The 20794-nt window shown below is 37.3% G+C and overlaps 2 protein-coding genes across 4 annotated transcripts in view; one reads left to right on the forward strand and one right to left on the reverse strand.

The window, feature by feature from the left end:
* Positions 1–6158, forward strand: part of CBL (Cbl proto-oncogene) — a 31625-nt gene extending 25467 nt beyond the window's left edge. Inside the window, exons 8-16 of one of the 2 annotated variants that reach the window (XM_072427254.1) lie at positions 629–760; positions 847–1047; positions 1272–1412; positions 1501–1863; positions 1974–2068; positions 2402–2554; positions 3286–3383; positions 4698–4871; positions 5359–6158. In XM_072427254.1, coding sequence (XP_072283355.1) covers positions 629–760; positions 847–1047; positions 1272–1412; positions 1501–1863; positions 1974–2068; positions 2402–2554; positions 3286–3383; positions 4698–4871; positions 5359–5615 — 1614 coding nt within the window. In that variant the 3' untranslated portion in view covers positions 5616–6158. The remainder of the gene's footprint in view (positions 1–628; positions 761–846; positions 1048–1271; positions 1413–1500; positions 1864–1973; positions 2069–2401; positions 2555–3285; positions 3384–4697; positions 4872–5358) is intronic. The other variant, XM_072427255.1, reaches the window with a different exon arrangement.
* An 11753-nt stretch (positions 6159–17911) lies between these two features.
* The window catches only part of MCAM (melanoma cell adhesion molecule), a 54947-nt gene continuing 52064 nt past the window's right edge, over positions 17912–20794 (reverse strand). For both annotated transcript variants that reach the window (XM_072427346.1, XM_072427345.1), the window contains one exon: positions 17912–20146. In XM_072427346.1, the coding sequence (XP_072283447.1) occupies positions 20120–20146 (27 nt within the window). In that variant the 3' untranslated portion in view covers positions 17912–20119. The remainder of the gene's footprint in view (positions 20147–20794) is intronic.

Genomic DNA, 20794 nt, shown 5'->3' on the forward strand with positions numbered 1-20794 from the left:
ATGATCCTGAAATAGGAATTTAATTTGTTAGAAACATCTCATTAGAGCACAGAACATGCACTCCATTCACATTTGTTTTGCTCAAGACATGGTAAAAGTATATTTCTTTAGAGGAAAGTGTGAATCTTGCACAACGTTTCTTTAAATGCTTACAGTATACATTGTTCACCCAGAGGAGATTGTTTTGGTTTTTTTAAAGTAATGTAAATTAATGTAAATAATGAAGTAGCTATTTTTTTTCATGTTTATAGGTATTAATATTATTAAACAATATTTATATAGCACCAACATATTACACAATGCTGTACATTACATAGGGGTAGAGGCAGGCTGTTGTTCTTGTTTCTAGCTTCATGGATAAGTATGCAGGATGGGACATTAAACTTTTTCAAACCTAATTGGCTACATGCACATCTCAGGGCTTTCAGTGTCTTATTGGGCCACTAACATTATGAGCATTCTGGTATATTCATCCTAAAAAATAAGCAAACTCTAAATCCAAAAAACTTGTAACTTGGCTGAGCATGTGAGTGTGGTAAGAAGGTAGCAGTGGTGTCTACGTATCTATTTTTATGTAAATGTGATTAACTTCATCAACACTTTTTTTTTTTTTTTTTTTTTTCCCCAGGAGCAGTATGAGCTGTATTGTGAAATGGGCTCCACTTTCCAGCTCTGCAAGATATGTGCTGAAAACGACAAGGATGTTAAAATTGAACCATGTGGGCACTTAATGTGCACTTTGTGCCTCACCTCCTGGCAGGTTAGTCTAATATTCTGTGCCAGCCCAAATAGTACCGAATGTAACTGTTACATGCTTATACAGATGGACCATTTTTTGTTTTTCAGGAATCTGAGGGTCAAGGGTGCCCCTTCTGTCGCTGTGAAATAAAAGGAACAGAACCTATTGTTGTAGATCCTTTTGACCCTAGAGGTGGCAGTATGGCCGAAATGTTGCGGCAATGTCTAGATGGAGCACCTTCTCCTTGTTATGAAGATGATGACGATGATAGTGGAAATGACTCTCTTTTTATGTTGGCAGGGTCCAAGGTTAGTTTTAAAGATTGGATAAAAAGTTTATTTTTAAATAGTTATCAGTCCTTTTTTAAGATTTCATGTAAAAACTTGAGGTAAAGTGAAATAATTTTTGAAAATGAGGCATTAAGGCTTCACTTGTCATGCAAGAACAAAATGTCTCTGCACACATTACCTTTTATGTTGTTTGGCTGTTTTTTTCCCCTCCTCTTAATATTTAGTTTTCATATTGATTTTAGGTTGAAAGACCTCCTTCACCATTGTCTGCTGCTCCACAAGCAGCACTACCGCCGGTGCCACCTCGTTTAGACTTGCTGCATCAGAGAGCTCAAAGTAGTTTGAGCTCCACAGGAGTTCCAAGCCCAGCTGCAAGCAACAAGGTAAGGTTATATTTGCATTAGCAATTTGCTCTTTCAAAGCAAAGCTGTTTTGCTTAGACTTTATGTATTTGTTCTCGTCATCTTCCAGGTTCCTAGCAGTTTACATCACAAGGACAAACCATTGCCTGTTCCTCCAGCACTTCGAGATCTACCACCACCTCCACCCCCTGACAGACCACATTCAATTGCAGGTGAAGGCAGACCACAAAGAAGACCTCTTCCATCAACTCCTACAGACAAACCACTTCCATTTTCGTCAACTCGTCCTGCAGATCCTTGGTCTACCCGTTCTGTACCCAAAGTTCCCCCTCCTAGCTTAGCAACCAATGATCCATGGACTGGAGGAAAGGAGCTCACCAACCGACACTCGCTGCCCTTTACATTGCCTTCACATGTTGATGAAAGAAAAGACCGCCATGGTAGCACACTGAGTTTAGACAATGCTGCAACGGTAAGTAATGAGTATGAATCAGGTAATTTGTCTAGTCTTTACCTTTATCCTACCTGTAATTCATTTCTTTATAGACTGTTCCTAGTTGGGTACTTTTTCCTCTTTTGCAGAGTGCCAGTGTAGAACTGTTGGCAGGTCTTGATATGGAGGATCCCAAAGTGAAGTCTTCTTCATCTGCAAATGCCATCTACTCTTTGGCTTCAAGGTAGGCATTTTAGAAAAATATGCCTAATACATTTATCTGTTTCTATTTAGGGGTTAAGAGAAGTAGTAACCATGAATGATTTAAGACAATATCTTAACAGTTTTCAAGAATGGAATATGCAGCAATTTGTAAAGATTGTAAAAGCTTGTAGTTTTTATTTAAAGTAATTAGGAAAGGTAATATATTGTAACAGTCATTGGATGAAAAATTGCCACCGAGCTTAAACTGAAATCATTTTTATTTGAAATGCAAACCCTTAGTACTTTTTTGCGGTCTTCATATGTTGCTTACAGATAGTTATTGATTTTGTTATTTGTTTATTTTTAATTTAAGGCCTTTCCCAGTGCCAAAGCCTTCCTTAGAAGATCACTGTAATAGTATTGATGACTCCGAGTACATGTGTCCCTCCTCTCGACCAGTTATTCCTCCTGTGGTACCTAAAACTGATGTAAAGAGACCTGTTGAATCTATACCTCCTGGAATATGGTTAGTAAATGTAAAAACTTTAATTAAACGAACCTGAACCTGTGATGTCCTATGAATAATGATAGCTTTAGGTGGAACTAAATTTTCTTGGGCATCGGTAAGCATTTGCCACATACAGCAAGTATGACACATGCTTCCTTTTTTTTAGACACCCTACATTGATGGTTCTTTTTTGCAGTAGAGCCAGGTGCCTTATTAAGACCTATCAATACAGGTAGTCCCAGGTTACATACAAGATAAGGACTATACATTTTTTCTTAAGTTGAATTGGTATGTAAGTCGGGACAGGTACAATATTTTAATAAATGCATTTAGGGCCGATGTTTGTCTCAACATAATATTAGACAGCATGGTGTCTGTTACTGTATAACATCCTCAACTGTGAGTTATTCACAAACAAAGCAAAAAAAAAAAAAAGAAAATTTATGGAGCCTAGACGTTCATTAACTTCTGGAGCAAGCTGTGTTTTGATATTCAAAAAGAAACAACTGCAGAGTTTGTCTTGTTCATTGGAGTTAAGAGGTTGCAGAGAAGCAAAAGACTTCTTCTGTAAGTCATGTGCCCCCCCCCCCCCTATTAAAGCCTGTGTCCTGCACACTAACAAGCAGGGAAGCCCTGTTGGTATCTAGGAGTCATCCGTATGTCCTTAACTCGGGGACTACTTGTATGTATGTGTTTACAATTGCATACAACTGTTTTGTTGCACCTTAAGAACCTCTGTTTCCTTGTAGGTCAGATGAGCAGCAGAGTGAAAGAGAATCGTATGAGACCATGTACAACATTCATTGCCAAGCTGCCCCTGTTGTCATGGAGCCAAGAAGCGATGAAGGTAAGCACTACATTTATTGGATAAAATGATGGATTATATTTGAAATGAATATGTATGTGTTTGTTGTATTCTCAATGAACCAGTTAAACCTCAATAAAAAAATGTATTTGTGGCAAGTTTTGTACTCTTTACAAAATTAGATTCGTACTGATGGTTTGATCTTATTATACAGATTATAATATTATAATTCATAAAAAGTAGTAGCAAGCATTGAGGTAAGCATGTGCAGGATTTAGGGCTCGGAAAGTTTCATTCAAAATGAGTTATAATTATCTGTTATACCAAGGAAAATTTTCAAAATGAAGAAAAAGAATAGAAAAAACTTGCAACTGCACACCATACTTTCAGGGTCCCCTAGGTGCAGATCAGACAGTGGGTTTCTGGGGCTTCTCAAGGAAACCTAGCAAAGCTGACAATTTCAGTGCTGAAGCATTTTGAAATTTGTAAAGCTAGGGAGGCATCTCCATACTACAACAGAAAGGTGGTTTACATGTAAATATTAAGAGGGTTATTAGAGAATAGTATTGCACCACTCAGATGTGTGCCTTATCCTATGTTGTGGTAAACACCATTTACTGCAACACAATAGTATTATTCTGTCCTTAAAGGTCAACCCATTCCCAGTTCATCCTATTTTGTAGAAGTATTTAAGGATAGCCTTTTTTTTTTTTTTTTTTTTTTTTTTTTTTTACTAGTGTATACATTCTTGTAGGTTCCCTCCCTGGAGTTTCTCAAGCTGGCTGTGGCATTCTGAAGATTCCTTACGTAGCTGAATACACACACCACAACCAACCTAGATTTACCATGTTAAAAAGCTCCCTTGCCCACCCAATTTTGACAATTTGATTAAAACACCACTTTAATGTGCTAAGTGATACATTGTCTGTTTTCATACTTTATGTTCATATCTGTTGAATTGGCTTTTCTTATTGTGACATGAAAAGCACAATAAATGTATGTAAATGGATTGCTTACTAATATCTTCAAGGTTTTTTTTCCATGTATGGGCATTTTTTTAAAACTCCTTGTTGAACCAGCCGGTTTTAGTTTTGAAACATATTGACTATAAGGGATTTTGCATTTTTCCTCTCCATTTTATTTTATTCTTCCATCATTCCCATCCTTTTTTTGTCCTGGTATTTTTACGAACCTATTGAAAGTCATTTTGTTTCTATTCCGTAACATACACCACTGTATAATACTTTGGAACTTTCACTGTACCAATAGTTAGTCTGAAGACTAACTTTTACTTTTCTGTTTTTTATTAATGTGATAACTGAATGGTATGCATTACATTGTTCTTTCTGAACACAGAGGAGTGCACTGCTATGTCAAGCAATGGGCCTGAGGATGAGGATGATGATGATGATGGTTATGAGATACCAAAGCCTCACTTGCCAATGGCTCCGGCTCGCCGCACACTTTCTGATATCTCAAACGCCGTACCTACCTTCAATTCTGCTACTACCAGCAGAGATTCTGGAGCAGGTACAAATACATTTATCAAACCCAATGACCCAAACCTTCCCATTTGATACATTTAATGTTTCCCCCTGTAATAACTTTCAGTTCTTTCAGCAGCCCAATAACAGATTTTATCTTTATTCTTGGTTAAGAGTAACAACCTCAGTGTGAGGGCACAGCCTTCTCCTCAGTTCATTTCCACTGGACTCAAGAAGGGGTTCTGGTTTAAAGAGCAGTGGATAAAGAGTGAACTTTGGGAAGGGTTTTTATTGTAGTCCAGTTGGATGGATAGTGGCAAATTTTGCTGCTGTAAACCATGTTGAAAAGCTACAAAGTGGAAAGCTTAGCGCTGTTCTTTGGCAGTGATTAAGCATATGGTGTGGTCAGAAGAAATGGGGTTCTTGTTCTATTAACACAAAGCCTGTAAAATTTTGGTATACAGTAAGTGACACTGTAAAGTACTCATACTGAAAATTATAGTTGCTTCCTATGTGTTTTTTTTTTTATCCAGGACTCCAAGAGTCATCACCTGTCCCAGAGCGTCCACCAAAGCCCTTTCCTAGGAGGATGAACTCTGAGCGTCGTCCTGCACCACCTGGTGTTGATGCTTCTCCCCTCTCCAGCGAGATTGAGAGTTTGCTGAGCCAGGGATATTCTCAGCAAGATGTGAATAAAGCCTTGGTCATTGCCCACAACAACATTGAGATGGCCCGCAATATCCTGCGTGAATTTGTGGCTATTCCTTCACCTCCTCATGTGGCTACATAGCAATTGGATTGCCAGATGCTGCCATACACCGTGACCGAAAAAATTGCACCTCTGATACTTTGGAGTTCAAGTGCACTGGAAAGTAGCAATGGGACCAGCTGGGTTTACTCTGGGTATAGTAATAAAAGGATGGAGAATTCCAAACACCCCTCACCACCACCGCCGCCACCACCCTCCCCAACCGGAAGAGTACAGGGTAGGGGCATCAGCCTGCCATTAATTTACCAGTGTTACGTCAGGTGACTTTTAACCTTATTCTTAATCAGAGCACTATGCTCCGTAAAGCTTGTCTCTCACATTTCATCTGGATTACTACCTTCCTGAGAATGAAGACATGGGAAGCTCTGATAGGCTCAGGTCATTATCATGGATACACTGAACCCACTTCTCCCACCCTTTTTTTTTTTTTCTTCAAATAAGTTGAACTGCCCCTCACTGTAGGTCCCATGATTTTCTGTTTGTGTATATCAGGAATGCAATTTTCAACCATTTGTAATTTTTTTTTCCTTTTTCTTTTCCTTTTTTTTTTTTTTTTTTTTTTTTTTTATTATCCAGTGTTATTTAAAGGACTGTATTTGCACCTAATGGTGCATACGGGGGACCTCAGTGACTTAAAAAGTTGCCTTATATAAAAAGTATATAACCTTTTAAGCTCATAATAACCCACTTTTAAAGACTTTCAAGAATCCGTTAAGGTCCTATTTGACCTTTTTTTTTTTTTTTTACTTTTTTTTTTAATCAAATCCTGTGACTAGGAGCAGTGAGGCATTCTTGGAGTTTGGTGCCAACACTAATAACTTCAGGGGTGCAGTATGCCACATGACTCAGGGTGAATTGTCACATTATTACAACACAACAAGCGTGGCATATTAGGCAGAATGGAAGGGAGAAAAGTTTAAGGACATGACAGTGATTTTATATGCAGCCACACACTGATAAATTATCTTAATTTATTCTACATGTCTTACTGGCTCCAATTGACATGTAAAAGTATGCCTACAGTGATGATGATGTAGTCATTTGTAATAATATCGATACATGTGCGATATGAGCATATGTATATTTATTTACATGTATATTTATATTTGCTGAAATGTACAGATTCAGTGAAATCTATTGCTCCCATATGCAACACTTAGAGCAACTCCACTTTAATCTGAAAATAGACCCCACCCACAAGGGTAAAGGGGAGAGAGTGTAATAGTGTGAAAGTTACATTTCCAAGCCATTTATCAGATGCAGGAGTATACTACTACTCATGATTTCTCCTGTCTTCAGGAGTAATGCTGACACTTGGGGAGTAAGTGGTACCCCTCTGCGCTCTCACCCTAATGTCACCGCAGGGCACTGTAGTAATAGTAGAAGGGGACCAAGCTTCTGAAACTCCCAGTAGTGTTGATAAAGAATTTTCAGCCATACAAGAGGAGTGCCAGAAGATCTAACTTTTTGTTGGCAGGGTTACTTTTCCTGACAGTTTAGATGATGATATTGGAGTGGGAGTGTACTTTCACACAATACACTCCTCCTATCCCTAATAACATGGAGTTGTCTTTAACTGTGCAGTATTCAGAGCAGAAGTAGGTAGTGATCATAACAGTGTTTACCACAATAATGTAGCCAATATTTTTTTCTTTCATCATGGAACGGCGTTGTTCATTTGCATTACGTTTATTTTTTTTTACTTTTTTTTTTTTATACTGTTTTCTCTCTATAGGTTTGTATGAGGACAGCTTAGGATGGGTCCAGCAGCTTTTCTATGTAATGTGTAGAGGGTGCCAGACTTTTTGTTCCATTTGCTGTTTAAAGGATTAGTAGAGTTGGTGGGGGGATAAGAGTGTCTTCATGTCTAGTAGAACTGGTGTGTACTCGTCACAGGTTTACCCATTTTTCTTCATGGTCACTTGTTAAGTGAACAGCAGATTGGTTTCAGGGCTCTCCTTTTTTTTAAAGCTGCTGAAAAGCAAAATAACATGCAGGAGCCATAAGCAACTATCTTCCGGTATACATATAATCTTACACAGGTTTAGAAAGGCCAGTTTTCTGGTATTTGGTAAACTACAGTGTTCTAATTTAAATCCAGTTACCGGGTGATAGTATCTCCTTAACCCTTGGCATTTTGCAGTCCCAGGTGGCAGACAAATAGCCATTTTGGGAAGGCAGTAATAAATATTACAATGTGTTTAGATAAGTTACGCTTGTCTCTTCTTTTTATAAAAACTAGCCTTGCGATATACCGGTTTGGTATTCCTTGGATGTCTTTAATCTACATTAAAGCGGTCTATATCTTGCTTGTTAACATGACCGTTTTTAATTCTGATTTGGGTTGTATTTGCATCAGTTCTGCTTTGAAGCCCAACTCTTGCTAAAACATTTCGCTACCTGTATACACAGATTTTTTTTCACTTCCTGTTCTGACACATGTCAAACAGGAAGTGTGGAGATGCAGCAGTAAAAACTTTACAGGGGCCTGCCCTACCCTGTTGAAAGCTGCAATAACTAAATACAAAAAAAAAAAATATTGTCTCAAGTTGGGCTTTAAGGCAGTGCCTTGTCTATGTATACAAGTAAACTGTATCCCTCCATTTCCCAGTTTGTGAAATTTTGTTAACTCTAGGCAGGAGCTAGAGAGATTTTATGTGTTCAGTTTTTCTTTAAAGGTCAAATTGGAATATTCGTAGTTGTTGTTAAATTGACACTGTTTACATATATCTGTTTTTATTTTATTTTTATTTTTACAATCAACTGTTACTATTTCCAGGCAAATGTGCATTGATAATTATGAAGCATTATTATATTTTGTTAACATTGGTAATTAACATTGTAAATGTTAGAACAGCAGGGCAGTGGAAGCACATTATATTCACTTAGATTCAATTGGGTTCACTAATTTTCCCGTGGTGGGAAATTGTCGCAATTGCGGATTTCAGAGAATTACAATGAACAGCATTTCATCCCAGCCCCTTCAGGTGAATAGTCAGTTTTCTTAGTAGCTAATAAACATAATACATTAGTTAATGTATGCCTGACCTGACATAAATGGTGCACAAGGTAATGACAATTCTGCTAACATTTAGGCACTTTCTTTGTATGTATCGATTCTAAATGATTGGTAAAGATTGATCTGTTTCCCCATTAAGTTGGTTGGATTGTAGACCCAGATTGGATACCGGGCATCCATTGCTTTCCAAGTTGAAAAATCCTGCCCTCTCTGCACGATGTTTTGCTCCTGTTATTTAAAACACCAGCGCTCCCTCTGACTGCTTTGATTAAAATTAAAATAGCCCATATAATTATTTCATAATCAAAGCGCAGTCAAGCTCATGTATATGGTCTGAACGTAAAGGCTGGCACAGATACACAAAGATTGATTTGTATATGAACGCCAGTACTTACAAGTAATGCATGGTGCCAGTAACTGGTGCATTTGTGCCCATACTGTGGAGGTTAAAGTGTTTACATGTCCTTTACAAACCATAAATGAGCTTTAAAAGAAGCCCTTACTGACCTCTATAGCTGCAATGTTCTGGCCCATTCACAGCCTCTCTTATTCATGTTAATGGGATCAATTGGGAAAGAATTCTGCTCATTGATTTTGAAGGGGTGTTTGTATTTTTATTTTTAATTATTTATAACTGGGGGGTTTGATGTTTGCCAGAAACAGAAAAAAATTGCTAGCTACAAATCCCTTGGAATTTTTGGCATTAGCAGCTTAAAAAGCCGTGATTAATTTCCGTTACAAATTTCCCTTGTGGCCCCTACAACATTTGCTGTTTGCGTACATTTGTGGGATAGCAGGATGCCACCTCCATGCCGCCAATAAAAATGAGCTGTCAATTCATTGCTTCTGTTGTGGCTTTACAGATGCTTTTCTCCACAGTGCCTTCAGATAGGGCTTTCTTTACAGCTTAACGTTAGAAAAGGCCTAAACATGCATATTCTAGCCACAGGTACATCTACCACCAAAGATTTTAGGCCGGGAAAGGTTCATTTACCTAAAACATATTCATTCAGCATTGAAAAGTCAACTCGTAGTCCTCATGTTATTGATCAGTCGGTAGCAGGTAAAGTGGTTTTAAGTGATACAATTTATTATCTAGCTCAATAGATATCACTTTAAAGCTTTCAACACATGTAGGTATTGACATGTTGCCAGAAATTAGTCCCATCCAGAACAACACATGTTTGTATGTTCATAGCTTGTTTTCATGGCTTCCCTCCTAGTATTCAGAAATATACTAGTAGTTTACCTCTTCCAAGCATATTGTCTGGCCTTGTGTGAATATTTGAAAGAGGTAAGATTCACATTTTATGAATGGTGTTTCAATCTGTTCTCTTGGATTTGCTGGTGACATTCCTGAACCAATCAACTGCAGTTTCTCCTCATAACGCCACATATAATTAGCTATCTCAACAGATGCAAAAAAATGTACCAATAATTGACCCTCTCAAGCTAAATATACACAATTTAGGTAATTGTTGCCCAAGACGGTCACAATTGTTTGTCCTGGGCATTAATTACCTACAGCAGATGTTCTGTGGAACACAATTTTTCCTTCAGAGATTACTAGGGGTTCCTTGAGCCATGACCAATATGTGCCTCTATGGTCACTTTAACTGATGCCAAATATTTTTCTGGCTATCTGTAAGAGCGATATTCTTCCCAATGGCATGCAATGTAAGAGGCATTCTTCCCACTGACCACCACACTAATGCACTGTGAATTGTAGATATAGTAATTGTATTAGGGGTTCTCTAGAACCTTCAAATTATTTCAGGGGTCTTTTCATGTCAAGAAAGGTTCTATGGCTAGCTTATTTAGCATGGACTCAGTGGTCCCCAAACACAATTTAGCGATTTTCCCCATGGCTTATCACCTAACGATTGACTGAGGCCAACCACTGCCATTTCCTACAGGGGACACAGAGGGTTGCTATTCTCAGCATGACTTTATATGCTTTAATTCCTTTGGATTCAGGATCTAAATGTTTTGAAAGCCTGCTCCTAATGTGTATTATTTATCTAAAATTGTATCACTTCCCTTTCCACTGCTTGATGTTATTTATGGCCATAATCATTTGGGTTTTTTCAGTCTGTTAAAAGCATTATAATGACATTTCTGCTAAATGGAAAATGCAGAAATTGCTGCAAGGTAATAATTCTTTTACAATTGCCCGATTAACATAAATATAGAGTTTACAGGAGTCTCTAGATCCTTATAATTTTAGGTAAAATGAGGGATCCTGTCAGGATAAAAAATGGGGTTTTAAAGTGGGGCTTTTATCCTTAAAGGGACTGTTTTTTGTATATATTTTGAGTTCAGGACTAAAATAACAATTTGAAATTTTGTAGTTGGGTAAATTTTATGTAGTCTGTAATACCAGTGGCACGCTAGACTCCCTTTTTTAAATGTTCTTTAAACACGGTTTACAGAGCTCAGTAGCTCAAGCTAAATATTGCACAAGTAAAGGGAACAGTGCAGTGACACCTATTATAGGGCATTCTATTTCTGAGTTTTTTTTTTTGTCAAAGCAAGCCTCAATTAAAAAAAAAAAAAAAAAAAAATCTGAATGAGCAAATGCGCTTCACTTAGTGCTTCAACACTGTTACCTATTTGATGTCCAGCACTTTTAATATCTAGTGCTACTCTGAGGCCCTGATAAAGGTGCTTTGCAAAATATTGCACTCTTGTTGGGGTTTTGTGACATAAACTTTACCTTACTCCATAAAACACCTTAGGACTGCCATTTATTCTTGTGTAGTCCTTTAGATAACTCGTAGTGCTCTAGGGATCCCTTGCCATGTAATGTGATTTGTAACAAAGAATGTTTACCTGCAAGGCTTGTTCAGGTCAGGGAGCTCTCCTATTTCTGTCAGGACAGGTTCTGATGTGTGCTGCAGGTTATCACATTGAAAGTGTGAATAGGCCTAGGGTTGTGCTTTCCCTGCTTTGTCTTTGCTCCCAGTTAATGTACCATGTTAACAAAAGAAAGTTGTTTATTTTATTTTTTTTTATATATAAACTTAAAAAAATCTACATTGTAATATTGTTAAAGGTTGAGGTTTTTTTGTCCCTTCACAATGTGCCTGTAAGTCAATTGGTAATCAAGGCAGTGTTGCAGGATGCAGCTTGCTTAGGCTTTCATTTTTGTTTATTTAGTAGGCCAAGCCTGCTGGCATTTGGCACATAGCTGTATATTAGTGCATTTGCCATCACGCTTGAACATCACACCTTTTGTAAGGGATTGGTTATTTTCGGCACAGTAATGATGCCATACTCTCTACCTATACCCATTCTGCACAGTGATCTGGTTGAGTCTCTGCTGCAGCTGGTGTTTAAGAATTTGCTAGGCCCTGCTGTAAACATACAACACAATTTTATGTAGGCCCTAATAAAAGCTTGAATGTTTCATGACAATAAGCCTATCTTTTTATTAATGTTGTCTTGAGTGTGTATTCAGGACTCCAAAGGTAAATATTCTTGCAGGTGAGGGCCCCATGAATCCCCTTGTCCTGTTTTGTTTATATATTAAGCCTGTCTTCTTTTAACGATTGTAGATTATACTAAAACAGAAAAAAATACAAGTTATTTATTTAATGACATTCTTCTTTTGACTAAAGAGCTTTTCTTATTTTATTTTCGGTTTTGTTTTCTGTACAAGTTGTTGGGGAGAAAATTATTTTTAAAATAAATTTTTTTTGTCTGTTTAAACCTTACTTGTGTTTTGTCTTTAATCGTGTCTCTGATCACGCAGCAAGCTATCACCATGAAATAGGTGAATATAGAGGGGGAGTGGTGTAGATTAATAGTATATACAAGACTTTAATAAAGGTCTGGATCATACCAAGTGTAGCACAGTGGGGAGGTTAGCGTTATAAGTTGCTGATAAAGCTGTATACAGTACTTTGAGGCAGAGTAGAGCATGGAGTTTAGCATTTACCAGTTTGGCATGGAAATCGGAGCTTGTAGCGTCATAGTTTATGTTGTAACTTCTCTGCAGAAGTCCAGTTGGTATTGGCCGAAGTACAAGATTATGTTGGTCTCCAGCCATGGTGAGATGCCATGGATTCCTCCACCACAGTGCTTCATGTTGAAACTTAATGCCAACACCTGCCATCAACCAAACCAAAATGTCATCTGTGTAGTTCTGTAGGAGCTTCAGTGGTCTGAAAGACTGAACGTGCTATTTGTGCATCTGTCCTGGGTTGTGAGAAATGTTTTCTCTGCTAGGTATCCGAGCTTAGAAAGGGACAAATGTAAGTATAAAAGTAATTAAACAACTTTGTGTATTGATTCTAGTGAATACATGGCCGCTCATAGTTAGCTGTAGGTCTTGTTGTTTTACAAGGGGGCAGGTTTACACTGTACTGTAACAATGCTGTACTGATAACAATGAACAAGTCTAGAATATCAATCCTGATTTCTGCAGGTAAACACATCATTACAAGAAAAAAGAAATATATCAAAGTGCTACCGTCACATACATTTAACTGTCAGATTCTCTTTTTTGAATCCCAAATATAAAGTTCAGCACAGCCAAATAAACTGCAGACCGAACCATCGGTGTTTGGTAGGTGACAAAGCATTGCAGATACGGAATCATTGTGGGGCTGACAGGACCAGGAGATGCAGCGAGAGCATAAAAAAATAAAGCGTCTGCAAAGAATATTGAGATTCTTAAGGATTCTGAGGTGGTAAGGGAAAGCCATGATCCTTAAAACACTTCTGTACAGAGGCATGTGTTGTGGCATGGTAGACTTTATCTTAATAGGAAAAAAATTGGGTATACACTTTTGTACGATAGAAATTGCGTTTAACAATGGCATCCCTTGGTGGACAATTGGGTTACTTGCAGATAAGGGCACAATGAACTGTTAAACTAAAATGGTATCATTCAAATCCGTGATGTTTTCTCATAATCCTTGAATTTGGAAAAAACAGTGGTAGGACTGGTTCTCCAGGTCCTCTTGCTTGTCATGCAAAATGATAGTTCATCTTGAAGGTGTCAAGGTTTTTTTTTCATTGCCATCTAAAACTGTAGTGATATTGTTCATTCTGGATTCATAGGCTGCTGTGTGATGCCCAATAGCTTGATTTTCTTTCAGGGAAGTAGCAGAAATCTGCTGGACAGCTCAAGTAATCTCATCTCTAACCACTTCCCTCATCTTACTATGAAGAGAGCCATTCAGTTCATGTGACTGTGCTAGAGCCGAAGGAAAATGTTGAAAAGCATTAGGGGAAGAAGGCCTGGAGTCATCAGATGCAGGGTCATCTGTGCACGCTGTCAAACTTGGCGCCATTTTGAATGAACTCGCAATCTACGGTCGTCACAGTCTGTGTTTTTTCGAAAATGATAAAACCCATAGTGGCCATGAAGAATGTATTTTTTTTTTTTTTTTTTTTTTTATACAGCTCAACATAAAAACATTTTTCACTTGCCAAGGTTTTTTTTTTTTATAATTTTTAGTTTATTTCAGGTCTGCTGAATCCAAAAATCCCACCAGTTTCATTGAATTGGCTCTAGTTCTTGTGATACAGGAATCGGAGTAGATGATTTTACCAACAACAAATGTTAACACAGCATTATTATTATCAATCTTTATTTACATCAATGTTTTGCAATTTATAGAATGTAGCATTATTTTCATAAAAAATTAATTTTTTTTTCATACATATTTCTTTTTTTACAGAAATATGAGTTCTTCAAGAAGTTGATTAAATGGCCCTAATGTATTTTGCTACATTTGTGGTGAATAGTCCCAGCAAAAACAGAGAAGAAACATTATAGAATTTGTGAAACAAGCATATCTTGCATACTTTGGTATTAAACTGGAGGACAAGATAAGTACTGGGCTCCCCATATAGTATGCAAAACTTGTGTAGAGTGTCTGTCAGTGGAAAATGACTGAAAAGTTTGAAATTTGGTGTACCCATGGTATGGCGAGAGCCCAAAAAAATAATCATACTGATTGTTATTTTTGTGCTGTGAATGTAAAAGGTTTTATTCGTTACAAGAAAAACAAGTGGGAGTACCCTGATTCAGAATCAGCAATACGACCTGTGCCGCATGATGCTGATGTTCCCATACCAGTGTTCAGTACACTCCCTGATATTCCTGTATCCGACATGGAGGATATACAGGGTTTGAAGTCTAATCCAGGAGTTAGCAGTGCAAGTGAAAATGAAGAAAGTGTTTCATCAAACCAGCGGTTCTCCCAAGAAGAGCTCAATGATTTAATACGTGACCTAAGTATGTCAAAACAAGCATCTGAACTTTTAGCATCCAGGCTAAAAGAAAAGAACTGTCTGTGACAGGAAGTTAAAATAACGGTTTATACGACAAGATAGGTGACACTCCTACCATATTGCGGTAAAGATGAAGACTTCGTGTACAGTTGTAACATCCCTGGACTACTAGCCCATATGGGAGTACCGGGAGACCGAGCAGAAGACTTGCGGCTTTTCAGACAGTTCCACTCGAAGTTTGAAATCTGTTTTACTGCATAATGGCAACTGCATCAATGCATCGATTCCAATTGGTCACTCAACAAAACTGAAGAATATGAAAATATCAAGATGGTCTTATAAAAGTTTTGCTATCCTGAACACCAATGATCCATATGTGTTGATTTAAAAATGGTGAACTTCCTACTTGGACAGCAAAGTAGATACACAAAGTACCCATGTTTCATCTGCTTGTGGGATAGCAGAGCAAAGCAGGATCACTGGAAAAAAAGACATGGCCTCCAAGAAAAAAACATGACAAAAGGTGCAGCGAACATCATTAACGAGCCAATGATTGACAAAGAAAAAAAATCATTCTCCCTCCACTGCACATAAAGTTGGGATTAATGAAACAATTTGTTAGAGCTCTGAACAAGGACGGTGATTGCTTCAAATACATTTGTAGATTCTTCCCTGGATTGAGTACTGAAAAATTTAAATCAGGAATCTTTGATGGACCCCAGATATGGAACCTGATAAATGATTCAAATTTCAAAGTTACATGACTGATACTGAAGCTTCTGCCTGGCACAGCCAAGGTATGGTTGTCAAGAACTTCTTGGGTAACGATAAAGAACAAAATTATGAAGTAATTGTACAAAACGTGCTCTTAAACTTTAAAAATGTGGGTGCTACTATGAGCATAAAGGTACACTATCTCCATAGCCATTTGCAAATCCATCAAGATATAAAGGGGATGGAAGAAAGGTATCAGGGCAGATGGGATAGACACATGATGGCAGCCTTCAGGGTGACTGTCCTGATCATCAGCATAAACGGAAATCATACAAATGGAGTTTTTCAATGACTTCTTTGTGATTAGTTCTGTAAATATAGAATACATTGACGTTAAGTATTTCAAAAATGTAATTTTGTATACGTAGGTATATCTAGTTTAATTTTGCCTAATATTCATTATTTCAAAAACTAGAGCCAATCTAGCAAAACCAATACCAAATTTGGAATCTGTGCATCAAACATAACCTAAAATGACTTTAATCTGTTTGGCAAAAAAATGTTTGTTGACCAGTGTTATAATTGTATAAGAAGTTTCAAATAATGCTATTGCCATCACCAACGGCCACACATATGCCAACGCAATCCTACTAATCTTATGCACTGGTACTTCACCCCGGACAAATTTCAGGCAATTTTTTCTACCAGCAGCAATGTTGGTGATGTGGCCCTTATGGTGGTACATTATTCCACATTTTCTTTGGACCTGCCCGGACATTGTTCATTATTGGAAGGTTAATGATCCTCTGTCTTGCCTGGCAGAAATGGATATTAGGTTGGATCCTGTGACTACTTAATGTTCCAGTACGGGTCTCTCCAAACATATAAAAAGCCTTACTTACCCAGATCCTCACAGCAGCAAGATGCCTTATCATGGCTCAATCGAAATTCCGCTAATGGAGCAACATTCACCCCGGTTATTTAACTGCCCTGATAAACGTAACACAATTTGCACCCCATTGGACCAACTTCTCCTATCAGGATCCTCTGGCTAGTTCTTCCGCAAACAGAACAGGGCACCTATGGGAGAGTGGCCAAGTGAATGTGTTCTCTAGCCCTGCCTTCTTCCCTTCTCTCATTTATACTTCACTTTTTCTTTCCTACTTCTTTGTCCGTACCTTTTCTCTCCTCTGCTTCTCTTCTATGGTGTAAGCAGTTATGTAAATAAAATCATAGTAATAAGTGTAAGACATATTTCACCAGTTTTGTACATACCTTGTTTGCCTTATTTTTGTCTTTTGTAATTGTTTTTGTTTCTCTTTGTACTGAAAAATGTATCTCAATAAAAGTTTACATTCAAAAGATAAAGCTGATTGATTTGTTATTAATTTTTACAACATACATAAAACAAAGGAAAGATCCCTCCAGGCCCCAAACCTCTTCCTTTAATTACCAAATTGGAGAAATGTGATGTTCAATGGTTATATTCCTTTAAATTTAATAGCAGCTTTTCTCAACCTTTTTTAATATGGGGGACCCTTGCAGTGAATTTAAGATTGAAGCCATGACAATAATAATATTCAAAGCCTACAGTACATTAGCGTGGTTATTAGTAGGAAATATGTCTTTTGCATTGCTGGCCAGTGGGAAGAATGCCACCCTTACAGAAAGTCGAAAAGATCATTGGTGTTACTGCTCATTGGTCAAGGATCCCCTGCAGGAACCCTGGTTGAGAAACCATTTTCTAAAGTAACAGTTTGCCAAATGTGTAGAACTTTGTGTAGAACCATTGTGTACAAAACAGGTCTAGTAGTAGCGCACTGGGCTTCACTACACTTGCTACTTCTGACCTTCTACTCCCGATCTGATTAACAAAACACACTTTACAAGAATAAATTAGCTTTTCTAAATTTACGAAAAAAATGCAATTTATTGCAGCTTAGATTTACCAGTGGAAGCTGTTTAGTGCTTTACAGGATTGCTGCCTCTTACCGCAGGTCTGAGCCGTCCAGATCAATCGCATAAATAATTTGTCTGGAGTAAAAGGTTGTTACTCATAATCTCCATGCAACCTGCCAATGCTGGAGCAGTTTTGCAAAGTGGAATGGGGATAAAACCACTGTGTCCAGATGTGAAAGGCTACTAATCACCTACTTCCATAGGTGCATTTAATACAAATTCTTGATACAATGTGCTGCTCAGTCATATATAGAGTCACAAATCCAGGATCACCAGGGTAAATGACATCATCATACATCACTTTGTTGAACTTTGTGTACTGAATATCTAATGCAGGTAACATACTCGTGATTTAATGGAGTATACAAACAAAAACAGATTAGTCGATAAGTTTTTATTTCTTAATTTTCACATCCTTAAATAAAAAATAGGCAAAGCAATATTTGATTGCTTAACTTTACACAAACTGATGCAAATATATAGAAGTATACATATATTTTACAGATAGTGAGATAAAGAGATTTTTCAGCATATGTGGCTGAAAGGGACCATTACATTTCAAAAGAGAAGACCCTGTACTATAAAGCTATGAGCTCTTCCTGAACAAACAATCCCATTCTTGTCCTGAGGTTAATAAATATGCCATTCTTTGGAATACAGTGTATCATTAAACAGTGCATAGGGCAACGTATACCCCATATAAAAGGTGAGGGCTCACAAATGTTTTGTTCTGATTTTCGGTGTATGATCATAAAAGTGTTGTGCTTGTGATATCTCTGTGCTGTAACTTGGGGGTTTCCATGCTCTCCAGAGCTATAAACTGCAGAATTTGATCTGCTTGTTGGTTCCCTGTCTAATTAAGACATAATTGGTAAGGATTCACAAGTATAACTGCGTTATACATATCCCCCTGGTACACAAGCATTTGCTGTGTTTTTCTACTACATGTTGTAGTAAGTGCTGTGCCGACTGGGAAAGGCAGTAAATTGAGGAGGAGAATTTTGGGAAATGCTACAATCTATATTTGTATTATTGTTGCAATAAAGCAAGGAGTGACCATTGTATTTTGTTTTAGTTTTTATAAATTATACTTTGCTGGAGATAAAGTGAATAAAAAAGACATCACATCACATCACAGGACAATTGGATTCTTCTTTGTTGCTACATGCAAACAGCTGTCTGCTTGTACATTACAATACAATTGCACTTAATTAAATGAATAGCTGAGGATGAATAATCTGTAATGTGCCTACTTGTCAAAATTTAGAACCTTATTTACAAACTCCACCAAAGCATTCACATTGAAATGGCTAAAAAAATATGCCCACCTTTCTTAAACTTTTCTGGACTCTCTATGCTTTACTGCAGAAAGGTCGCACTTTCTAGAAATTGTACATGGATAGCATGGTGTGGAATCTGCAGAGCTAATGCTAATGTTTGGACACTAAAAATTATTACTTCAGTCCAGGTCATGAGATATAAAAGGCCCAATCTAGACCTTATGATCAGAAGCATAATGTTTCCACAAAAAAAGAAAAAAATAAACTAAAAATATTACAATAAAATTAGCTCCTTAAGAATAAAATTCCAACTTTTTTGACTAAGTTGCTATATATGTAATAAATTCTTTGGGATTCATTGTGACTATGACTACTTGTGGGGCAATACAAAAATACAAAATAAAAATGGCAGATAAAATGCTGGAGGGAGGTTTGTGCTTCTATAGGACCCAGCCTGATCCATTCTTTAGTTTTCCTTCCCCCATTATAAGAATACCACTGCATTGTGGTTGTTATAGACAGTTAAAGCTATGGGAATAACCAGCAGCTGAAAGACGCTGCTAAGGCCTTGTTTAAGTCTAGGGGCGGGTAAAATTAAAAACTTTTTTTTCTATAAAATATAACTCTTATACATACATAACTCTATACTGTGCACAGACAATGGGCAACCATGCTGTCAATTCTCTTTCTAAAATATATTCACCTTTACTCTTGATATGTCATTGTGCAGGTTCTTCTTGACTAAGGGTCACTTTAACTCCCACAAACCTTTTCCTAAACAAAGAGTTCCATTCACAGCTATAAATATTGCTATTGTTATGATAACAATATTTATTATTTATACTCTATTTTTACATGCATTTTACCCTATTTTCAGACAAATCTCTAAACATTATTACCATCTCACATGGCTCCCCATTTTGTCATTTTCAGGAGTGATAACTTTGAAAAATTCAAAATATAAGTCAAAATATAAATATACCAAGCAATGTTCATATTTAAAATCAAAGCAAACAACGCATGCTAATCAAAATACTGCATGGGTTATGCTTTTGTGGATTTTGTTTTCAGTTAAGTACACTTCTCTTAGGGTTTATGGTCCAGGAAATTAAGGCTAGGGGATTTGATATGCAGTCTTGGATCTGAAGGGGTATGATACCCAGGTAAAGCATACAGTAGATGTCCATTGTATTTTCATATCTTTGTGCCACTTGGGTTTATGGTACTTTGGCTCTTCAAGGTCTCTTCACCATCCACAGATAAATAAAGGCATCGAAACATTCCAGGATTCCTTGTCATGAGACAGTTTAGTTTCTTAAATCAATATATTTCTCCTTTGAAAGACAAGCAAAGAAAAATCATAGAATGTAAGCACGATGGAAAATGAAGAATGTGCAAAATTAAAATGCAAGAGACCAGAATATTATTTTCTGCACTGCGTTGAAATTCTACACTATTTGTATCCAAATGAGACCGTTACTAAAATCATATTACTTAATGAAAGCAAGAAAACCCAAAGCCACTGACTGTCATTTGTGTAGGACATAAATCTTAATCCATGTGTTGCCATTCAAATAAAAACTAGTAGACTCCATCAGCATTAACCATTGGCAGGATGGACACCATAAAGTGTATTAGATACCAGACTACACATTAGCCAAGCACACCTTACAAATGTGGAATGTGTGTTTATATCATGGAAGAAGTCATTTAGATACCTAATGTCTGAAGGACATGCTGAATGTACTTTACCATCAGCCTCCAGCCTGGTTCATATATTCATACAAGACTTTAAAAATTGACTGATGAAGGTATACAGTTTACATGTAGGGTTTAGACACATAGGGCCTGATTTATTAAAGCTCTCCAATGCTGGAGAGGATATACTTATATCAGTGAAGCTGGGTGATCCAGCACACCAGGAATGGATTTCCTAAAAGTCATTTTCTATTTGTTAGCAAATGTTTTTAATCCCAGACTAT

Source organism: Pyxicephalus adspersus, chromosome 11 (genome assembly GCF_032062135.1).
Source record: "Pyxicephalus adspersus chromosome 11, UCB_Pads_2.0, whole genome shotgun sequence".
Taxonomy (NCBI): domain Eukaryota; kingdom Metazoa; phylum Chordata; class Amphibia; order Anura; family Pyxicephalidae; genus Pyxicephalus; species Pyxicephalus adspersus.